The sequence below is a fragment of the Ictalurus furcatus genome, chromosome 16 (genome assembly GCF_023375685.1).
Source record: "Ictalurus furcatus strain D&B chromosome 16, Billie_1.0, whole genome shotgun sequence".
NCBI lineage: Eukaryota > Metazoa > Chordata > Actinopteri > Siluriformes > Ictaluridae > Ictalurus > Ictalurus furcatus.
In genome coordinates this window covers 838457-859846 of record NC_071270.1, presented here as the reverse complement: position 1 = coordinate 859846, position 21390 = coordinate 838457, and the positions used below count along the sequence as shown (strand labels likewise).

At 42.4% G+C, this 21390-nt stretch overlaps 1 protein-coding gene across 8 annotated transcripts; it reads right to left on the bottom strand.

Annotated features, from left to right (window-relative positions):
• Nucleotides 1-3: 3 nt before the first annotated feature.
• git2b (G protein-coupled receptor kinase interacting ArfGAP 2b) lies at nucleotides 4-21139 on the bottom strand. 8 transcript variants are annotated; one of them, XM_053645438.1, is made up of 20 exons: nucleotides 20895-21139; nucleotides 19802-19935; nucleotides 19359-19471; nucleotides 18707-18812; nucleotides 18421-18507; nucleotides 15402-15532; nucleotides 14926-15020; nucleotides 14464-14509; nucleotides 14167-14218; nucleotides 13133-13205; nucleotides 12500-12597; nucleotides 11482-11590; nucleotides 11065-11207; nucleotides 8149-8301; nucleotides 6363-6575; nucleotides 6011-6097; nucleotides 4000-4085; nucleotides 3014-3184; nucleotides 1501-1564; nucleotides 4-1147 (listed from the first exon to the last, which is right to left on the bottom strand). In XM_053645438.1, exons 1-20 carry the CDS (start codon nucleotides 20944-20946, stop codon nucleotides 941-943), a joined length of 2220 nt encoding a protein of 739 aa, XP_053501413.1. In that variant the 5' UTR covers nucleotides 20947-21139; the 3' UTR covers nucleotides 4-940. The 8 variants fall into 8 exon arrangements, with proteins under 8 accessions (XP_053501413.1, XP_053501414.1, XP_053501415.1 ...); XM_053645439.1 differs by having other exon boundaries at nucleotides 4000-4082; XM_053645443.1 differs by lacking the exon at nucleotides 4-1147 and adding an exon at nucleotides 1164-1209.
• Between the last annotated feature and the right edge of the window lie 251 nt (nucleotides 21140-21390).

Below are 21390 nucleotides of genomic sequence, written 5' to 3'. Positions count from 1 at the left end.
ACGTGCGTTATAAATTCTGGTTTATTATATTCAATGGCAAGGTTTTCACAGAAGCTAAACCGTCATGGTTTTTGTTATCCCTGTACGCAGATGGGACTGAGCCAACACCACCTTATTAGTTGCATATGTAGGAGACAGCGTAGCAGCATTTATATATTATACAATATACTGAAGAATATGAGGACACACTGTTAGCACCACGTAAAGAAAAAGAAAAAAAAAAAATCACAAGCGCAACTGCTGACGGATTTCTGAGACACAAGGCAACTGAACACACATCCTTTGGATGGATCTCCATTCATAATTGCACGAAGCACAATTACAAATAAATGCGAGCGAAAACGACAGCGAAAGCATTTGCTGAAAACAGAGTACTCGAACGAAGCGGGTTTTTGAAATAAAATGTGGTTCACGTCAAATCAAAAAAAAGCGTCCCGGGGGTCTCTGGAACATGGTAACAGGAGGCCTGGCGCAGTCAACTATGTATATATGAGGTATTACAGCTTTATAGACTTCAGCATTACAAGTAAAAACGGTGTATACTTCTGATACTGTACATCTGTTAAGTCACAGGATGAGGGATGAAGTGGTGTTTCACGCAGGAAGGACTAACTATTCACAAAGTATGACTGGGTTGGGTTTTTTTTTCATCACAATAAGAGACTGCACTGTCACATGACCATTTGACACGTTACCAGAGAACGGCAGCACGGACTGATCGACAAAAAAAACCAAAAAAACTAACGGCCTGTAGATTTGAACATGTTACCATGGCAAGGTTATAACTTAAAATTTGATTAACAGACACTATGAACCAAATTCCTTTAAATAAAAATACAACATAAAAATACGTTTCTTAATACTGATGCTGTAAAAACACAAAAGTGACGACGGGAGACGTCGTCCGATGAAATGGAAAGGACGGTAAAAGGCGAGCGGCTCAGTTGCTCTCTTTGGTGGTGACGGTGACGAGCTGCTTGGCGGCCTTGGCGATGTCGTAGGCGCACTGGATGAGCTGCTGCGTGACCAGCTGGGCGTCGGTGGGGCAGGAGTCGGCCGGTGCTGCTCGCTGGCACTCGCCATGCAGTCGGTTGGCGCTGGAAGTCAGCAGCCGCAGGGAGCCACGCACCATCTCCGAACTCGGCCTCTGGGAGGAGACAGACGGCGGCGTCAATCATCAAATCCACACTCTGATTGAATTTAGAGCAGCTTTGGGAGCAAGGACGTAAATGACATCAGTGCAACCGAAGAGGAAGAAATACAAAAATAGGAGATGCGTCCAATTGGAGCATTTTAAGCAAATGAAGCAAAAACAGCATGCAAATCCTCCTAATAAACAGAAATCTGGTCCGTTTATCTCTCTCTTTAGAAAGAAAGTGTCACAACATGCAGACGCTCGAGCAACGCTCATCAAACGTCTGATCTTTTTTTTTCTTTTTTCATACTAGACGGCTTCGACGAGAAATCCATAAAACTGCAGCCTGCGGTGTGCAGCCTTACCTTCGGAAACAGCGTGGCCATTTCAGTCACAGCTAGATGGATTCTTTCCGAGCACGGGATGAAGCTGGACAACAGAGAGAAAAAAAAAAATCAAATAAAAAAAAAAGTCATTTCGCTGTCGGACCGACGGGTCGTGAGCTGAGCACACGGCGCACGATGCACACGGCGCACGATGCACGATCATTTCAACACAACAGCATTCAAAATCCACGTTTGGAAGTCATGGGCTTAGTACTAAAGCCTAGTATTTAATATCTCATTTTTCAGATCAGATATGTACGCTTAAACTAGGCTCGGATCTGAGCGGTATGATCTGTACGAGTGTTATTCAGAAGGCAAATCAGCACAACAATGCAAAAAAAAAAAAACCTCCACAAACAACCTGAAACGTGCACGTAGATTTCTGTACACCGCAGCGCTGTCGAGTGCTCCGATTGGTCAGAAGGTGTTGATTCGTTTTCTAGAACAGCGGCTTTCTACGACACCGGCTGTGATGAAAGTGTTTGTTTCTATAGTAACAACTTACACAAGGACTTCCATGATGTACGCGCCACTAATTAGAATAAACTGATTTAACGGTGTTTATTTGTTGATATGGTGACACGTTTTTTCGCTTTGGAACAGTCAAAGGTAACTTTACGTGTTCCGCTTTATTCATCTCAAGAGAGATTGGCGAACAGCAGCGAACGTTTACAGTCGTTATAACGTAAGAGAGCGTTCCAACATTAAACGCGACTATAAAGGGTTTAAAGTGACATGAGGTTTAGTGAAGAAAACATCGTTAGTGTTAGCAAACCGCTGTGGAATAAGAGGAATAAAACACTTTAGGGTGTGCGGTTATTGTAAAGTAATGGACCTGGGTTCACGTCGGCCGCACCACGCCACCTGTATATTTCTACCTCGTACAGTTAGACAAACAGGAAGCAGAAGTAGTGCCCAAAGCAGGAACTACATTACTAGACCTCTTTATGCATGCGCGTTCGGGAAATAACTTTTCCGTTTGTTGAATCGGTATTTCTACCGAAGACAAAGCCGGATGAAAAAGACCTCGTTGAGACATGCTCGGCAACGCCCTCGACGCGAATGGCCGATCGTTATAAACGCATGCTGTGCGGTTAACACACTCGCACCACTCAGCACTCAGACAAAGGAGCCGCTGTGGCCTCCGAGCAAACGGTACCAGGACGAGTCCGCCTGCAGCTCGGCGCAGGGCAGCAGACCACTGAAACAACCCGGGCTGGAGTGTCCACACACACGCGCGCACACACACACACACACACACACACACACACACACAGAGAGAGAAAGCAACGACGACAGAAAGTGAAAACACAGGATTATAGGAAGACTGAGAAATTTCAGAGAATTGCCAAAAGCATGCGACGGTCTCCTCTCAGTTCTGCTTTTCATACTTTTGAAAGAACAGTGATGATTTGAACTTCAGAGAAGGAAGTCAGATAGATATTTACGTCTGTGTGTGTGTGTGTGTGTGTGTGTTTGTGTGTGTGCTCACCTCTCTTGTTTGTTCTCCTGTGCGGCACGCAGCAGCTCCTGGATGTTCTTGGTGATCTGCTCCGTCTTACTGATGACGTCCTCGGTGGAGGGCAGCGCCGAGTCGGTCTCGCACTCGAAGTCACCCGATTCGGGGATGGTTCCCTCTCCGTGCCGGCCACCGGTTCTAGGCCTGAAACGAGTAACGTTATTAATGACGTGATGATGTATACAGACCCGGTGAAGATGAAAGATCTGACGCCATGACGTGCTAACCTAAAGCACCTGCCTGCCTACAATGAGGATCTTGATTAAAGGAATTACCGCTGGTGCTTTTCCTAACCGCTGCCTCGGGGCTTCTCTTATAAAGTGAGATCGGAGCGAAATTCTTCTGTTCCATCATTCGTATTTAATCTTACACTGCCACGATGTCCGGTGACGTTCGCGCCGATTACACTACGAATCGTATAATTAAAAGTTTTGCCGTTTAACTCATTCTTTTTTAAAATGCTACAAAACAAAAAAAAAACACGACTTTTGCATTTACTATTAAACCGCTTGAATGAAGCGAAACGCAGAATCTGTAACAGATCTGTAGCAACACTACAGATAGTCAGAAATCGCCTAAAAATATTTGTGACTGGCAGTGCAGTCAAGCAGTTCCCGACCTACTGTTTGCTGGCGAATCTCCACTATGGGTGTGTTTGGGACCTTTACGAAAACATGACGTCCGCCACTCCGGCGCTGTAGGTTTCTCTGCGTCATTTTGGGTGGACGCGAGTATCACACAAGCCTAGCGTTATTTCTTTTTCAAACTCAGCACCTTTATGAATCCTGGCTTGCTTCGATGGATCTTCCCAAGAAGTAAACACATCGAATGACATAGTTAGAAGGATTTTATGAAGAGACGTGGCGTGATCAAAGACGTGTCAGTAACGCGTACAGGGGCGTTCTAAATCGATCAATCGATATTCGTCCTACGCTTGAGCTGTGCACGAGAAGCCGTACCTGGAGTCGTCCAGCTCGGCATGGTTGGGCGTGTTATCGTAGTCGCTCTCGGAGGTGCTGCTCTTTCCTTCCACCCTGGACCCCTGCTGTGAGAGAAGAAACGTCATGAGAGCTCTACCTTTACACCCCAAACTTGCTTCGCATCATAGAGGTTTCACCGTTACAGAGAAATTACTACAGGGCTTGCACAAGACACAGCCATGTTAGCAGCAGAGGGGCATTCCTTTAATAACGCTTGCGTCAAATCACTACACACCTACACAGTACGGCCCAAGAGTCTCGAGTCCGCTACTAAAAACTGTTCACGCTCCGTCCGTGATATCGATTGTTATGACTACGTCCTTCAAAAGAGGTCACGGAGCATTCTCGATTCTGATTGGTCAGAAGGTGTTGGTTCATTTTCAATAATAGCAAAAGTCAAATCGCAGGATTACACTAATGTGCTTGTTTCAATGTCATCATTTCTATAGCAGCTTCCTGTTCACAGCGACTCGTATGGTGGACGCTCTACACAATCTGAGACTAATAATAAACTAATGAAAACGTCTTGCTACTTCTCAAAGAAAAACATATAATCGTTAATATGGTGAAATTTTCTCTAAGGCGTTTATTTAATATTAAAGCGCACCTATTATGGATTTGAAACGTGCCTAATTTTGTTTTAAAGGTCTCATGTAATAGACTTACACGCATCCGAGGTCAGAAAACACTTCAACGTGCTCGTAATTTAAACTGCAGCATTACCTTTTTTTTTTTCTTTTTTTTTTTTTAACTCGGTCACAAACGACTCGTTAAATGATCCGTTCGAAACGATTCGTTCTAAACTCCTCCTTTCAGAGAGCATACTCTGCTCTGATTGGTCTACCGCTGTCAGTGCGTTTCAAAAAGGAAACGCCCACTACCGTAACGAGTTTCAGCTCCGTCTGTCGGCGAGCAGGTGACGAAGACCAGAGGCGGGGCTTTTTTATTAAAAACCTACGTAGGTTAGTACAGGAAGTAAGTCTGGAATCACTAACGACTCGATTCAGCTGTTCAGAATCGATTCCTTTTGTCGTGCGCTTTGATTTTTGAAACGTTGCAGAGTTTTTACATTCGCAAACAGCTCTATAACACACTACATGAAAGGTAATCATTGAAAAAACCATAACAGCTGCACTTTAATGGAAGGAGCCTCTGGTGTCAGCGCTTGACAAACAGTAGGTTTTCCACCACGGGAAAGTCTTCTTTGACTTTGCAGTTTCTCAGTAATGGGACAAAGCGACGCTCTTGAGCGAATGAATAATAATAGCTGCTATAATGCAACGGAGAACAGGAACTAACCTGTTTCATGGATGTTCCACATCAGCATTTTATTTTATCAGTAGCTATTAACGGATAAAAAAAAATAAATAAAGTACAACGTGCGGTTTTTGAGCGGAAAAAAAAAATGCAATCACTGGCAAGTTACACATAGATCTGGCTATTACTCGACTGTCAATTATTAAAAATCCGGTTAACTGTGGGTTTAAAATGAATTTTTCCCCCAAACACAGCTGCAGACGTAACTACTGCGCAACTTCTTCGCTAACGGTTCATTACCGTAATTTGCGACCCCTGTTATAACCTTTGACGTTGGCTTGAGGCGTCAATAGACCATCATTTCCGTCTGAGATTTTGAGAGCATGGAAAAGTCTTGCGAACAATAACAACAGCAAAAACACAAACAACAGTTGTTGGTAGTAGACTCTTCTAGACACTTTTACACATCAGGCATTATCAGTGAGCAGAGCTTTTCAGCCAATGTGCCTTCGCAGTGGTCGTAAATGCAGCAAGCACAAAGAAGCAGTCTATCGCAAACCCTGCATCTCTGATAAAGAGATCAGTGTGAACTGAAACGGTGGCATGTATACAGATGGGGTGCATGCAGATCTGCAGAGCTGAAAGGAGTGGAGCAGTGGGTGGAGGTGGGCTGAAAACGGAGAGGGAAAACAGGCAGAAAGGAAGCCAGGCAGTAGAGGAGCGAGTACTTCACCCTTTGGGCTCGCTCGTCCCACGCCCAGGACAGGGTGGAAGGGAAGGTGGGGAGGGAGGAGGCACCCATGGAGGGACCCTTCCCAATCTAGAAAGGGTTCAAATCAAGTTGGCTATTTCCATGAATATTATAACCGAAATTAGTGCGCTGGATATAAAATTAAAAAAAATAAAAAAAACATGGCCTGGGTACAATGGGACAATCACATGAACAGAACATGAGCGCGAACTGAATCTCATACACAGAATGCTGCGATTTACAAACTGAAAATAAATAGATAGATAAATAAATAAATAAATCACACTCAAAGCCACAAATCGAGCATGGCGTGTTCGCTCTCGATTTCACTTACACCAGGAGGAAGGGGCTGGAGGGTGAGGCTGCCAGGCTCGGGATGCGCACCGTCTGCTCTGGCATGGTAGTGCTTCATGCCCGAGCCCGTCTCGTACATGGACATGGCTCTGCCTCCGCGGGGCGGGGCCCGTCGCTGCGGCTCCTGCGGGTGCGCCAGGCTGTTGGCGCCCTGCCATTTCAGATTGCTGTTCTCGTTCTGCAGGGAGTTCAGCTGGAGACGAAGCAAACACACAGGCGGAGACGGTTGTGCCTTTAACCTTGATGTTCCGTTCGGGTCATTTCAGATTGGTTTTTTTTTAAATTATTATTATTACTATTATTAAAATTGGAATAAAGCTGATTTGATATGACATATTACAGAAATTATAGCCAGATCTGACAAAAATAAAAGTTTTAAATTTTTGGTTTCATGGTCCCATTCGCTTCATCTCTTATTTACACTCTCACTGTGTACACACACAAGCACACATCAGGAGGATCCCCGAACATGGGAGGTGGACTCCCTGTCTGTCCATTTACACAACTATACACAAATACACAGACGCCGATCAGCCATAACGTTAAAACCACCGGCCTGATATCGTGAAGGTCCCCCTCTCCTTGTACCACCAAAACAGCTCGAGGAACAGACTCCTCAAGACCTCTGAAGGTGTGCCGAGGTATCGGACACCAACACGTCAGCAGCAGATCCTTTAAGTCCTGTAAGTTGTGAGGACGGGCCTCTGTGGATCGGACTTGTTTGTCCAGAACGTCTCACAGACGCTTGATTGGAATGAAATCTGGGGAATTCGGAGGCCGAGTCAACACCTTATCTTGCTGAAATATACCACTGCCATTAGGGAATACTGTTGCCATGAAGGGGTGTACTTGTTCTGCAACAACATTTAGGTAGGTGGTACGTGTCAAAAACATCCACATGAACGCCAGGACCCAAAGCTTCCCAGCAGAACATCACCCAGAGCATCTCACTTCCTCCGCAGGCTCGCCTTCTTCCCACAGAGCGTCCTGGTGCATCTCGTCCCCGGGGAATCGACGCAATTCACTTCAACGGTCATTGGTTTTAATGTTAAAGCTGATTGGTGTAGAATTAGAATTAAGATAAAGACACACATTTAAAAGGTGACTTTTTTTTTTTGGTCACTTTTACTCCGCCATATTCGCTCAAAAATGGTCAGTGTCCGAAATTTCAGTGCATCCTTGGTAGTTTAAAACAAACCTTAAACCTGTGTTGCTATAAAATGAACAGAGATGACCCGAGCTAATGAGACGTTCAGGACTCATTAGAGAGCAGAACATGAAGGTTAAACGGGGCAGCGACAGTGCAGTGTTATCTTGTTTTTTAGACAGCGTTTTCAAGCAATTGCCGCCATGTACTAACTGTTTTTTTTTTGTTTGTTTGTTTTTTTTTCTTTCTTCAAATCTATTGGTTTAGAGTTAGATAGATCTGAAAGAAAAAGAAAAAAAAAAAACACAACAAAAAAACCACAGACTTGTTCCTCGCTCATCTTAATCTAAAACGCCGCTCTGTGTGCACGGCAAACACTGAAAACCTGAAGAGACAGACCTGTAAAACGAGACGCTGCGGGAGGACACACTTTCTGCCTCCTCATCGAAAATGCTTAGCAGTAGCCCCGAGCGAGCAGCTCAGCAAACGCAGATCAGATAAGCACAGCGGATAAGCACCCAGCTAGCACGCTTCCCACACGCAGCTGAAGCTCGGTCAGGGTGTGAGCTGCTCAGGGTAGACATACTAGGGCTCATCGAACAGGCAGGGTCACACACACCTTGCTCTGCATGTGCCTCAGCTCCTCGCTCAGGTGGCAGTTGACCTTGAGCAGCTGCTGGATCTTGGCCTCGGATGCATTCAAGGCATTCTTCACCTCCATGAACTCCTGCACGGTGATGGGGCCGTCGGACAGGTCGGAGGACTCCGAGCTCTGGTGGCAGAGAGCGATACGGAGAGATTAAAGTAAGAATAACCATGAGTTTCGATACAGTTTAAGCACGCCCTGGTCTAGTTTCTTTACTTCATGAAAGTCCACTGTTATATAAATATAGCTTTCCGTTTCAGTCTGAAACACTTGCTCCGGGTAAAACCAAATGGATGATTTGTACACGCAGTTTTCTTTGACCTACAGAGTCTCGTCGACATTCCAGCTAGCAATTAGGACTGCACCGTTATACAACGATCAGCCATAACATTAAAACCACTGACAGGTGACATGAAGAACACGGATTATCTTGTTACAACGGCACCTGTCAAAGGGTGGGATACATTAGACAGCAAGTGAACAGTGAGTTCTCAAAGTTTACGTGTTGGAGGCAGGAAAAATGGGCACGCGTAAGCATAACTGAGCGACTTTCACAAGGGACGACTGGGTCAGGGTGTCTCCAAAACGGTAGCGTGATGCTCTGGATAATGTTCTGCTGGGAAACTTTGGGTCCTGGTGTTCACGTGGACGTTACTTTGACACGTACCACCTACCCATACATTGTTGAAGACCGAGTACACCCTTTAATGGCAACGGTATTCCCTAATAGAAGAGGCCTCTTTCAGCCGGATAATGCTCCCTGAGACTGCAAAAAATTGTTCAGGAACGGTTTGAGCAACGTGATAAAGAGTTCAAGGTGTTGATCCGATCGAGCGTCTGTGGGACGTTCTGGACAAACAAGTCCGATCCACTGAGGCCCATCCTCACAACTTACAGGACTTATAGGATCTGCTGCTGACATCTTGGTGCCTGATACCACAGCACACATTCAGAGGTCTTGTGGAGTCGGTGCCTCGACGCCTCAGAGCTGTTTTTGAGGCACAAGGTGGACCTAGATGATATTGGCAGGTGGTTTTAATGTTATGGCTTTCCGGTGTACATACTGCTTGGTAATCATTACTGCAATATTGCACATATGTTTTTTCTGTGAAAAATCTATAATAATAATAATAATAATAATAATAATAATAAGTTTGGTCAAATTACTGCAGGTCACCCTTTATAGCATTACATCAACGTAAGCTGTTTTGTTGTTAATTTTGTGCAGCCCTAATCACTTTTCAACTAGAACACTAAACATTGGTAGCATGAAATTCGTAGACAATGCATACATGGAGTAGCTACGTACATAAATATAATGTCTGTTTGTTTTTAAATGCAAACTTCTGGGATATCATTCCTATTCAAACAAAAGCCATAATTTTTGGGATTTTTTTTATAACCACGGTATGGCACGGCTCGGCTCGGCTCGCTTTACTTTTCTGAGCTTGCTTTTCCACTGCAGTTTAGTGTCGCCTCAACGCGGGCGCCATCTTCCACTCGCCTTCACGCAGGAATAATGCTGCATTATCAAAGCCCTGTATAAATACACAGTCAGGCCGTATTCCAAACGCCTTTCCTGTTCACAACATGGACCCAATTAAGGATGTAAAATAACGGCGCTCTAGAACCTACGTAGTGTGTATATATATATGTATGTATATATATATATATATATATATATATATATATATATATATATATATATATATATATATATATATATGTATATATATGTATATATGTATATATGACTATGTATATATGACTAAGTCAGATTCGGCGGTGACAGGAGTGACTTCGACAAACGCCTGTTTGGAAATCGGTAACAAGCGAGATGTAAAAATCTAAGACAGAAACCTCTGTTGTAATTTTATCTGTAATGAGCTAAATGTCATAACTGTTAAATACATAACCGTCAATTATCAGAATATTACCGTACGCAAAGTATGTATTAAATCACACATTTATTCAGGAACAATACGGAACCACTCCTTAAGGAGACTCCTTCAGTGCATGGCTCATATTTGGTATCGGCTCGGCTCGCTTGGAACCTCGACCGAGGTGGTACTAAAAAAAAGACCAGGTACTATCCACGATGGAAAGCCCCCAAAAAGCGAGCAGAGTCAAGTCGAGCCGTACCGTGCGGTGGAAAAGTGCCATATAGGTTCATGTAAAGCCGCCTTCTTTCAGTTTACCAGTATAAGGCCTTGACTATTCCAGTAACCAGGAAAAAATACGAACCAGCCTTGCACCGAAGTGAACTTTAAACAGACCGACCTTCAATAAACTGCTCATTTAACTTCTCTGACTTGTGAGTCTGATGACACTGAAAGTATGATGTGAAACCTGATTGGTAAGAATGAAAGTGAATTCATCAGCCACCCGTGAAGCAGTGATAAAATGAACAATCCATTTGTTATTGAGTTAGCGGGGACAAAGTGCATCAAACACCAAGCTAAATTAGTTCGATCAGGTTTAAATGAGGGCACACGGGGGTTTTTTTTGTGTTGTTTTTGCCTGCCTGCGTCTGCTGGCGATGCCTTCCGGGTAAAGATCGGCTCTTGAGATTTACAGCTATGCGGTTCAATACCTCGAACCTCAATGAGCTCGTCTAATAAACGTCACCAGAGCTAATAAAGTACTGGATCGGCCCTGAGGAGAAAGAGAGAGGGAATGATGGCTGACGAGGGAATGGTGAGGAACGCGCGTATATAAATGCAGGCTGAGTGTAAGCAGTTGAGTAGCACAAGCTCCGTGCAATAAAAACGCAGGACGGCACACACTCCCGACGCACAACGGCAGGAGGATCGTCAGGATCGGTTAGACCGTATGACTGCGCAAAGCCGAGCCAGACTCCCTGCACGAATATCGATAGGAAAAACAAACCTTGGTCCTCTCGTCTTTCCCAGAGCCCGGCTCTCGTTCCGCGTCTTCATCAGAGGCCACGCTGTCGTAATCGGGCTGTTCCGGCTCTTGGCTCTCGCTCCCGAGGCGCCTGCCGATATCTTTCAGAATCAGCTCCACGTTATCTGAAAGAAGGAACAGGAAACCATCTGAATAATCTGATTTATCTTTATGGCCCCTGTTATACAGTCCTTTCAAAACGTGCAAAAAATGATAAAAACCTGACGAACAGGAATAAATAAATAAAAGTATTAAACGAAGAGATTTGATCAGTAAAATACTATAATATAATATAATATAATACTTGACTGCAAAAATGAGAACAGAAAATAAAAGTCACAATAAACAGCATGGCCTTTTGTTTCTTTAACAGCAGTACAATAATACACTTCCTCTCACCCTTGACATCCGGGGAATTCCCTTGCTGGCGGCGCTTTGCGTCGGTTAAAACGTCTATCACGAGTGTAGCAAACTCATGAGCGTTGAACCTCGCCAGCTTCTGCCGACCCTGCATTACAAATATTACGATATACATGATGATATATACGCACCGATACGGTCATATTAACGTGATAAGGAACCGGTTATACCATTAACGCGATTTTATAAAAACACGGTAGAATTCTGCATTCCGATTGGTCAGAAAATTTAGGTTCGTTTTCTAGAACAGCAGCTCAGACAGTAGTTTGGTCGAGGAAAAGAAAAAAAAAAAAGAGAAAAAAAAGAAAAGTAAAAAAAAGGAAGAGTCCGATATCAGAGTGACTGTTTATAGCCACTATAGCATAAATGATAACTAGTTTTGTGAACATTCCAGAACATTAAATGTAACTAAAAATGGAGAAAAAGTACGACGTTCTTTAATTAGTTTAAAAAAAAAAAAAAAAAGAAAAGAAAAAAGAAATGGAATGTAGATAAATATTTTATCCATAACAGCACACCTGTAAGCCTTTTATTCCGTACATAATATCCTTATACAGTATAGACAACGTAAACAAAAAATAAACCCCAGTGGAATATACTACAAATTGTATTTCATGGACAAATAAAAGAAAATAGTATTTCTGATGAACGCGTCTCTCAACGTCTGTAATATAAAATATGACGTTTCTGAAGCAGGTCATATAATACGTATGGCATTAAATGGAGCGGTTTGTCATTTCCGGAGCGCTCTACTGCGTGCAAGTCAAACTACTATTGTAATAAAAATATTATTTAACTTTTAAACATTACAGTGGCACTTTTAGCGTCGTCCTTTTTGAAAGTGTTAAGCTGAAAGAGACATTGTGAAGTACCGCTGCTACACTCTCTTTTAGGGGAAGAAAGAGAAAAACAAAACAGACGAAACGTGTGAAAACCATTTCCACATTTCAGCATCGACTTTAAAAGCGCGCAGGTGAAAGAAGCACTACTGGTTTACCTGGTTCCTAGTGGACGAGTATTCAGGGTTGACTGGGAGAAAGGGAACCACTGTGGTTTCCGTCACCAGAGCGCTGTGGTTCTGAGTCGCGAGCCACACTGTAATCGTACACACAACAGAGCAATTACCATCAAGAACATAGGAACTTCTGACGGAACTGGAAACCACATTACTAACAGTAGTTCCGAACAAATAATACTGCTTTCATACTGCATTCTGGCATTTTTTTTAACCCCTTGACCAATCAGATGGCAAGCTGAAGAAAAACCAACATGGAGGACCGAGTGCTGGTGGAACATTGGTCTGGTTAGGGAGCGTTATGACATTTTACATAATTTTTTTTTTTAATTGTTGTCAAATTCGCTTCATTTTCTGCCTCCAAAGCTACAGCGAAGACAAACGACATCCTCACTGTCAAAGTCCAAACAAACTTTATCTGGACTTTGAAGAATAATAAAAAGCGACCTAGACCGAACGCTAGGCTACTTAGTTTACGGACATGACATAACACAATTGGTAAGAGCGTTCACATGGTCACAGCAAAACACAGATCTGACAAGGTATCGATAATAAAGAGATGGGGTTGGTGATACCATGACGTTGACTGAACGGAGCCGAATAATTTAAACCAACCTGCATCGGTCTCTCTTCTGTCCACCTCATCGTAAACATCCATGGCCAGCTCTTCAAACTGATGATTACTGAGCTGGAATTTAAAAAATATATATATATTAAAAAAATAATCATCACAAAAGGAGTCAACAGGTTGGAGAATGATGTGCGATGTTAACGGTGTTAAGATGTCACAGCGAGTCTGCGTATCCATTTTGTGACTCGGTACAAATGAGAACAATAACAATACAATCGGTTTCAACAATTAAAAATTACTTTCAAAAGTAAAAATAAGATGTAGAACCATGCATAAAAGACTATCTATCTATCTATCTATCTATCTATCTATATCTATATCTATATATATATATATATATATATATATATATATATATATAAAATATGTTACACACACAAAGTGCCATCCACTAATATTGGCACCCTTGGTAAATATGAGCAAAGAAGGCTGTGAAAAGTTGTCTTTATTGTTTAATTTTTGTTCTTTTGTTCAAAGAATTCACAAAAATACTCATGGATTACAAACACAACACAGGTTTGTTGGCCAGCAGAACAATAAATTCAGGGAAAAAAAAGGAAAAAAAAAAAAAAAAGCTAAAATGTTCGTTCTTTTGTGGTCTTTTTTTTCAGTAACATACTAATTATGAAAAGCATGCAATCATACTTACAGCCAGGTCCATAAGTATTTGGACAGTGATGTAACGTTGCCTCTGTACACCACCACGATGGAGTTGAATTAAAGCTGAAAGTCTGCCCTTCAATCCCATCTTGATTGCTTCATTTCAAATACATTGTGGTGGTGTACGGAAGCAAGAATTGCATCGCTGTCCAAATACTTATGGACCCGACTGTGCGTTCTTCGTAATTGCAATGTTAACCTAATACTTCAGTGGCAAAATTGCAGAACCTGGCAACCACAATATCATATCATATCCTCTCATCCTCAAGTGGATCAGAACAGCTGTGTGGGAGTATTATTTTTTTTTTTAAATCTTAAATATGGCAGTTGAGGGCAATTGAACAAAAATGTCACTTACTGATTGGAGTTTCTTTTTTGCAGCTTTAGCCAATTCGGTCAAATCCAGAGTGCTGTATCAAAACAGACCGTTAAATATAAGTTCAAGTTAAATATATACACACACACACACACACACACACACACACACACACACACACAATTTATATATCCAGAAACCAAATATCATCGTGCTTTATACTCACACATTTCTTATCCGTTTAAAGTGAGCAAGAAGAAAAATCACAAGTTACACTAGAAGATCTTTTTTCTCCATTACAATTACTTTATTATTATTATATAACGGTGTAAATCTTACCTGTCTGCTATCTGAGGAATTATAAAATGTTGTCCATTTCTGTGATCTGGAAAAAAAAAAAAAAAAAAGTTTCAAATGACTAAAGATCGGTTTCCCAGTGGCCGCATAACGCTCCTGTATCCATCACTGCACTGCAAATCCGTCACATTATTCACACGTCCCTTCTCCCACGACCCTGCGCACACTTTCCTGCGATGCAAAATGATTCACTGCCTTGCGTTATGAATAACCGAGATAAGCGCGGTCACATCTCCAGAGCAAATAAGACGTCTGCGTGAACTCGATCCGGCGTCAGGATGAAAGATTCAGATCACTCGGCTTGTGCGCTGCCTGGACGACGCTTGCTTTTTACTGGCTGATAAACAATGAGTGAGAAACTAACTGCAGGATATTTACGATGTCAGCATCCGATAAGTTCAGGTGCGAGCCAGGCGTTAAAATATCCGATTACAGTGCGGTTACCTGGTTTTCTTCCACACAGGTAGAAGGCTAATCTGTCCGTCAGTTCATACTGGATCTCCACCAGCCTGTCAGCCAGATCCTGATGCCCTGCTTGTCTAAGAAGACAAAGAAAGTTAAAAAAGTTAACTTTAGTTTTTCTTCTTTAAAAAAAAAAAAAAAATTAAAAATTTTAAAATTAGGTGCTTCTTGGGTCAAAAGAAAAAAAAAAAAAAAAAAAGATGTGTTATGGATCAAATGTGTGTGTGTGTGGGGGGGGGGGGGGGCTGCAAAAGAAACTGAATAAATATGAAACCGATCAAGCAGATATTTTTTAATGCAAAAACATTTTTTTTTTTTAAAGTGGATGTGTACAAATCGGATTAAAAAAATTGCGCAAACTGAAATGGAAGGTCTGGGGAGGACTGAATCCAGGGCGAAGCCGTGGACTAAAACGAATGATGTCTTTCGTACGTGGCGTCTGAAAATGGCTGACCGACCTTGCGTAATCGACGGGTGTGTTTCCGCTGCTATCTGGAGCGCCGGGGTCTGCGCCGTACACCGTGAGGAGCTCGGCTTGGAGAAGCTGACCCGCTTTAGCCGCCACGTGTAATGGAGTGTTCCCCTTCTCCTACAGAAGACAAGATTGTAATTACTCTCAATGACTTCCAGGAGATCGTGTGTACCCGTACTCACGAACGGCTGCCTGCACTCTGCAGACTGACTACAAGATATGCTCTTAAACACACACAGACACACACACAGACACACACACAGACACACACACAGACACACACACAGACACACACACAGACACACACACAGACACACACACACGCATGCACACACGCATGCACACACGCATGCACACACGCATGCACACACGCATGCACACACACACACACACAAATGAAAGAAAATTTTTTAAAAATAAGAAAGAAACCCGCAGTTTCTGAGTACTCTGGACCACTCTGTTATGTGCATCATACTCTCTCTGTGTGTGTGTGTGTGTGTGTGTGTGTGTGTGTGTGCGCGCACACGCGCATACTTGTGGCAAAAATAAACCACGCTTCTGATCTGTGCAACTGATTGAAATGTGGTGCATGCAAACTTATTAACACTGCTTTTTTTTGTCACCTGGAAGAAAAAAAAAAATGCGAGCAACTGTATATAGGTGAAAGAGACCAAAGGTCAAAAGAGCGCGCTGACACATCACACTTCAATGCTGTCGTATATATAAAAAACTGTTTTTTTTTGTTTTTTTTTTACAAGTGTAAGCAATATTATTAAGATTGCTCATTGTTGCTGTGGCACTGCTTAAAAAACCCTCATGCACACTTCCAGCAATTTCGAAACCACGAAAACCCAAGATCATCCGACGAGCTTCTGTAGTCACGAAAGACTTCCGTCCTCGATGTCCTGTTTCTCAAGAAACTGTACTATTATGCAATTTTGATTTTTGATTTTTTTTTACATTACCCAGCAGGTTTTCGAGAAACAGGATGCTACTGAGTAAAGTATTTCATTTAGAAAACTGTACAACACGGTAACCGCACATGTTCAGTCAGCCTGTGCACGCTGTAGAATCAGAGCCGCGCTCTTCGCCGGACCTGACGTGATCTCCTGCTGTTCCGAGATGCCTTTCTGTTCACCACGTCTGTAAAGAGTGGTTATCGGAGTTACTTTGGCCATTCTCACCTGATCTCTCTCATCAACAAGGTGTTCCTGCCTACAGAACTGTTGTTTGCTGGATGTTTTTTTTTTTTTTTTGGTTTTGCGCACCAAACCTAGAGCAGAGATCAGGTCGACCTTCCTGCAGCTTTCATCTCCAACCAAAATCTAACACACCCGTTTCAGTCGATCTAGAACCTCTTAACTTCTTCTTCATTGGATGGTCGGGTGGGCACGATTACGGTTGGAGCTAAACTCTTCAGGAAGGAAGATCTCCAGGAACAGGGTTGGTGATCGCTGCTCTACAGACTCTTGTGTATGACAATCCCAGGACATCAGCAGTTTCTGAAACACTTCAAACCAGCCCGTGTGGCACCAACAACCATGCAACAGTCAAAGTCACGCAGATACTCCACTCTGATGTATGATATGAGCATTACCTCAGACTCTTCAGCTGCATCTGCATGTTTTTGTTTTGTTTTTGCATTGCACTGCTGCCACACGATTGACTGAAATGAGCAATCAAACGTATGCAAAACCAGGACGAACGTGTGTATCGGCGTATCTGAAACGCAACGCTATTAACGGCGAATCAAAACCGACCCTTTTCTACTTTGTTAGCGCAAGTCCTTGGTCACACTGAGCATGATCGATCACTTAATCAATCAAGACGGTTGGGGGGTGTAAACTTTTGAACAGGATGATTGGGTAAATCGCTATTATTTTGTCTTCTTGGGAATCTTGTATATATCTTATGTAGCCTCTGAATCGCTGTACTAAATGAAACAAATAAGAGCTTTAAACTAAATAATTTATACTGATCATCCTGCTCAAAAGTTTACACCCCCCCGGCTCTTAACGTTGCGTTCGTGGGCATCAGCGAACGTTTGCACCTTTTGTAAAAGTCGTGTACGAGTCCCTCAGTCGTCCTCAGCGTGAAAAGATGCAGAAGATGCTGGAAGAGTAAAGAACGTGCAGGACCTGGAGGAATGTTCTGAAGAACAGTGGGCAGTTTAACTGCTCGGGACAAACAAGGGACTCGTGAAGAACTCTCACAAAACGTAAAAACATCACGGCGTTGATCGTCCAGGTAACGACGCGCGGGATTAATAATCGAGCGCGTGTAAACGTTTGAACTGGTTTGTTTGTGTAAATTCAGTTATCATCGTGTCTCGTGGACTAACATGTAAACATCTGATATGCGAAATCACTTACTCAGGGCAGAACTAAATAAACAACTAAACGCAATTCTTTATGATAATTATTTTAATTATGAACATTTTGCAGATTCTGCAAGGCGTATGTAAGCCTATGATCTCAACTGTATGTGTTTATTCGCCATACATCGGGTTCAAAACAGCGGTGTATCACCTGTTCACAGCAGAGGCACACTTCGAGACAAAAACGCGGCAGTTTAAGTGGGAGCGGACTTGAGTGGGATTAAAAAAAACAGTGACGCGCACGCTCCTATTTCAGACTCGCCGACACTAGAGTGGTAATGTGAAGCGTCTTATTTATAGTCATGAACTAAACGTTAACGGATCAGCGTTAAGAAGCAACTGCTGTCACGATTCAGTCAAAAACGAGGATTGTTTTTTTTTTTTTTTTTTTTAAATAGAACTTAAATTATTAGCACGAAAATATTTCACAACTCCCTAGTCATATTTTTTCTTTGTCATTTAGGGCTTTCCTTTTCAGAATTTATTGCTGATTTTAATTACTTCCAGATGTAAAATATCCACGCAACTCTTGCGCGTCTGGATCACTAAGATGAAAAGTCAGGGGTTTATTTATTTATTTATTTATTTATTTATTTATCGGAGAAAGATAAACACAGCAGACACTTACTGGATGGAAAAAGTTCGCCTGCGCTCCCAAAGACAACAGCCTGAGACACGTCTCCAGATTCCCGGTCCGCACACTCGAGTGGAGTTGCTGGGGGGAAAACAAATAAATAATAATGAATCAAAATCCCTTTGTCTTTACTCTTTTTCACATTAGCTGTGGGTTGAGAAAAGGTGAGAAGTTAAGACTAGGGTGACGATATGTTTCATATTCAATAGAGGAAATAAAAAAAAGGGGCGAGGAAGAGGAAACGTAAGCCTCTAGAGAATTTCTCTTTTCTGGTTCTTACTTTACTCAGATCCTTCGCAGTCACGCTGTCGTCCTCGCGACACGGCATTCGATGAACAAAAGCCAACATCTGGTATTTGGCCTTTATGAACTCCGTTTTGTTAGGACTAAACAGACACAGACCGAGAGATAGTGAGAAATAGAAATTCGCCTGCGTTAAATCCGCTTATACCACAGCGCTCTCGGATTCTCCATTCTGATTGGTCGTTTAGACGTTTACATTTCTTAACACAGTTTTTGGAGGGAGTGTCCAATGTCAGTGATTTGGGGGGGGGGGGGGGGCGCTTGGTGATGCAACGACTGTTTACAGCTGCTATAATGTATGCGATAGACGGAACTGACTTCAACATATAACGTAACTAGAAGTGGACAAAAAAAAGAATGACGTGCCATCTGAATAAGAAAACACATAGCTTGGCAAACTGCTGTGGTATAAGAGGAAGAAAATAAAACTCTTTGTGATGGAAAATAAAGGGAAATAATCAACTTCAGGGTCTCGCACTGCATCACACCGCCCTGTTGTTAATTATTTTCCTATAAAGCATGTCAGAGGTTAGCAAACACCATTATACTGTCCATAACCACACTCAGCCATACTGTATAATATAATACTATACCGGTCATACTGATTTATATGTCTATGAATCACTTACTGCACTCTGTCCTGCGGATTGGCTTTGCGTTTTCCGCTCATAATCGAGGAAGGGTCGAGAAGACTGTGCTCCCAGATTGAATTCGCCCCATTGTTATATAAAGTCTGGACCATCTGCGGGTAAAAACACGACGTCGTACATCACCCCATTATACAGGACCCTTCTATTCAACGAGACACAGATTCGTAGTTGCTCATCTCATATTCACAAAGAGTAAACGCGAAATAAACGCAGCACAGAGGAAGGAACAGCAGCACGAAAGAAGCCACAAGGCCGAGCCGCACGGTGTCATTCTATTTTTATTTGAGGAACTGAGACACAATGCTTCATTTCCTGATAACGACCGCAGCATGTAGAGGGAAGTGCGGTGCCGAATATGAAAAACAAACAACGTGCAAAACCAACAAAAAAACAACCAAAAAAACCCCCCACACACACCGTACCTGTAGCTGAGACGCAGGCCATGGCGTGTGAGACAGGTGGCGGACCTGCGAGCTGTGACGACCCAGACCTCGGTGTATGCTGCAGCACTCGTCACAGATAAGGACTCCTCTATTGATCGAGGCCCATCGAGGCTCTGGAAAGAGGGGGAATGTTCACAATTGGAAAAGATTTTAGTTGTCTAGCCAACAATCAATCAAACAACGTCCATTAAAGCTGAGGTGGTTTAACAGTCCCCTGAAAAACTCTTCATCGTGGGTCAAATTACTTCATTCCTATTTACAAATCACCAAGAAGCTTTCACTACTTCAAACCTCTCACTATTTTACTAAATGTAGGTTGTTTTATATTAAATGTCGGACTAACATATTTTATTATTTTACGTCACTATAATTCCTTGTTTAGCTTTTAAAATTAAGGTTTTATTTTTTATTACATTTTAAACTAACTCTCTATCCTTGTACGTACTGTTTACTGTAAAAGTGCCACACACAAAGATTATTATTGTTGTTATTGTTATTATTATTATTATTATTATTATTATTATAACGCACAATGAGTATACCAAATACCGTAGCCATAGTGGCACCCATATTCCGACAAGGTCCAGCCTCCTTCGTTGTGATTGGCTAGGAGTTTCCTGATTGCTGCGCTACGATTCATATTTTACAAGCCGCGCACAAGTCGGACACTCAAACTAACCAATCCTAGCGGAGGGGGCGGGGTTAGTCGGAGTACGAGTGGGGAAAGAAGAAAGCGCGTCGGATTGATTGGAGCACATAGTATGAGAATGCTATATAACGCAGGCAACAAATATGGACTTCGAAGGCATATATTAATATGAGAAGATGTATTTGTCCTGGCGCTAAGCCAGCGAGCTTGAAGTATCGTATTCGCTATGACTTTAGCCGGCTAGCTAACCTGAAAGCAAGCAGAAGAAGTAACAAGCGACACTAGCACTCTTCAATCAAATAAAAAGCGCTCTGTATTTTCACATTCAGCTGTGAATCGAGCTCAGGTTCGTTATTTCATCTGTTTATCCAAGCTGTTAAAAAGGATCAACTCGGTCTCGAGCCCAGTAAAGCGCTGACTTACCAGAGGCGCTGCAATCAGCGCAGATTTCCCTGTTGCGAGGCCTCATTGACATCCTTTTACTGCAAAAACTCCTCGAAATGCTCTTCTTCTTTCACATTCGTGAGATGCAAAATACTTCTAATTATTAAAACAAATAATCAGTGGTGAGAACCGACCGCAGGATTTGTTTTTTTTTTTTTAAGTGGAATAAATGAAAACAGTTCCGCCCTTGTTCTCTGCACCTCCACTAGAGCCTGATTTTTTTTTTTTTCTTCAACTTCCGGAATGCAGAAGTGACGAAGTGGGCGGAGCTACTGCCAATCAATCAAGCAACATATTTACATTACATTGTTTTTTTTGCTCGCCGATGAGATTAGCTTTTTTTCTGTTTGTACATTTATTTCTTACAGAATGTTCCACATTTTGGACTGAAGGTGATTTCAACTTATTTGCATAAATACAGTGTGGTCTTTGCATTGGAATGATTTCTAATAAGAAGTACAATAAAATGATCTGG

Coding starts and splice junctions, on each gene's coding strand:
- git2b (XM_053645438.1), bottom strand. CDS start 20,946: ATGTCAATGAGGCCTCGCAACAGGGAAATCTGCGCTGATTGCAGCGCC. Junction 19,472..19,801: donor GGCCTGCGTCTCAGCTACAG/GTACGGTGTGTG, acceptor TTTTACCCGCAG/ATGGTCCAGACTTTATATAA. Junction 15,533..18,420: donor AGGCGAACTTTTTCCATCCA/GTAAGTGTCTGC, acceptor TGTCTTCTGTAG/GAGAAGGGGAACACTCCATT.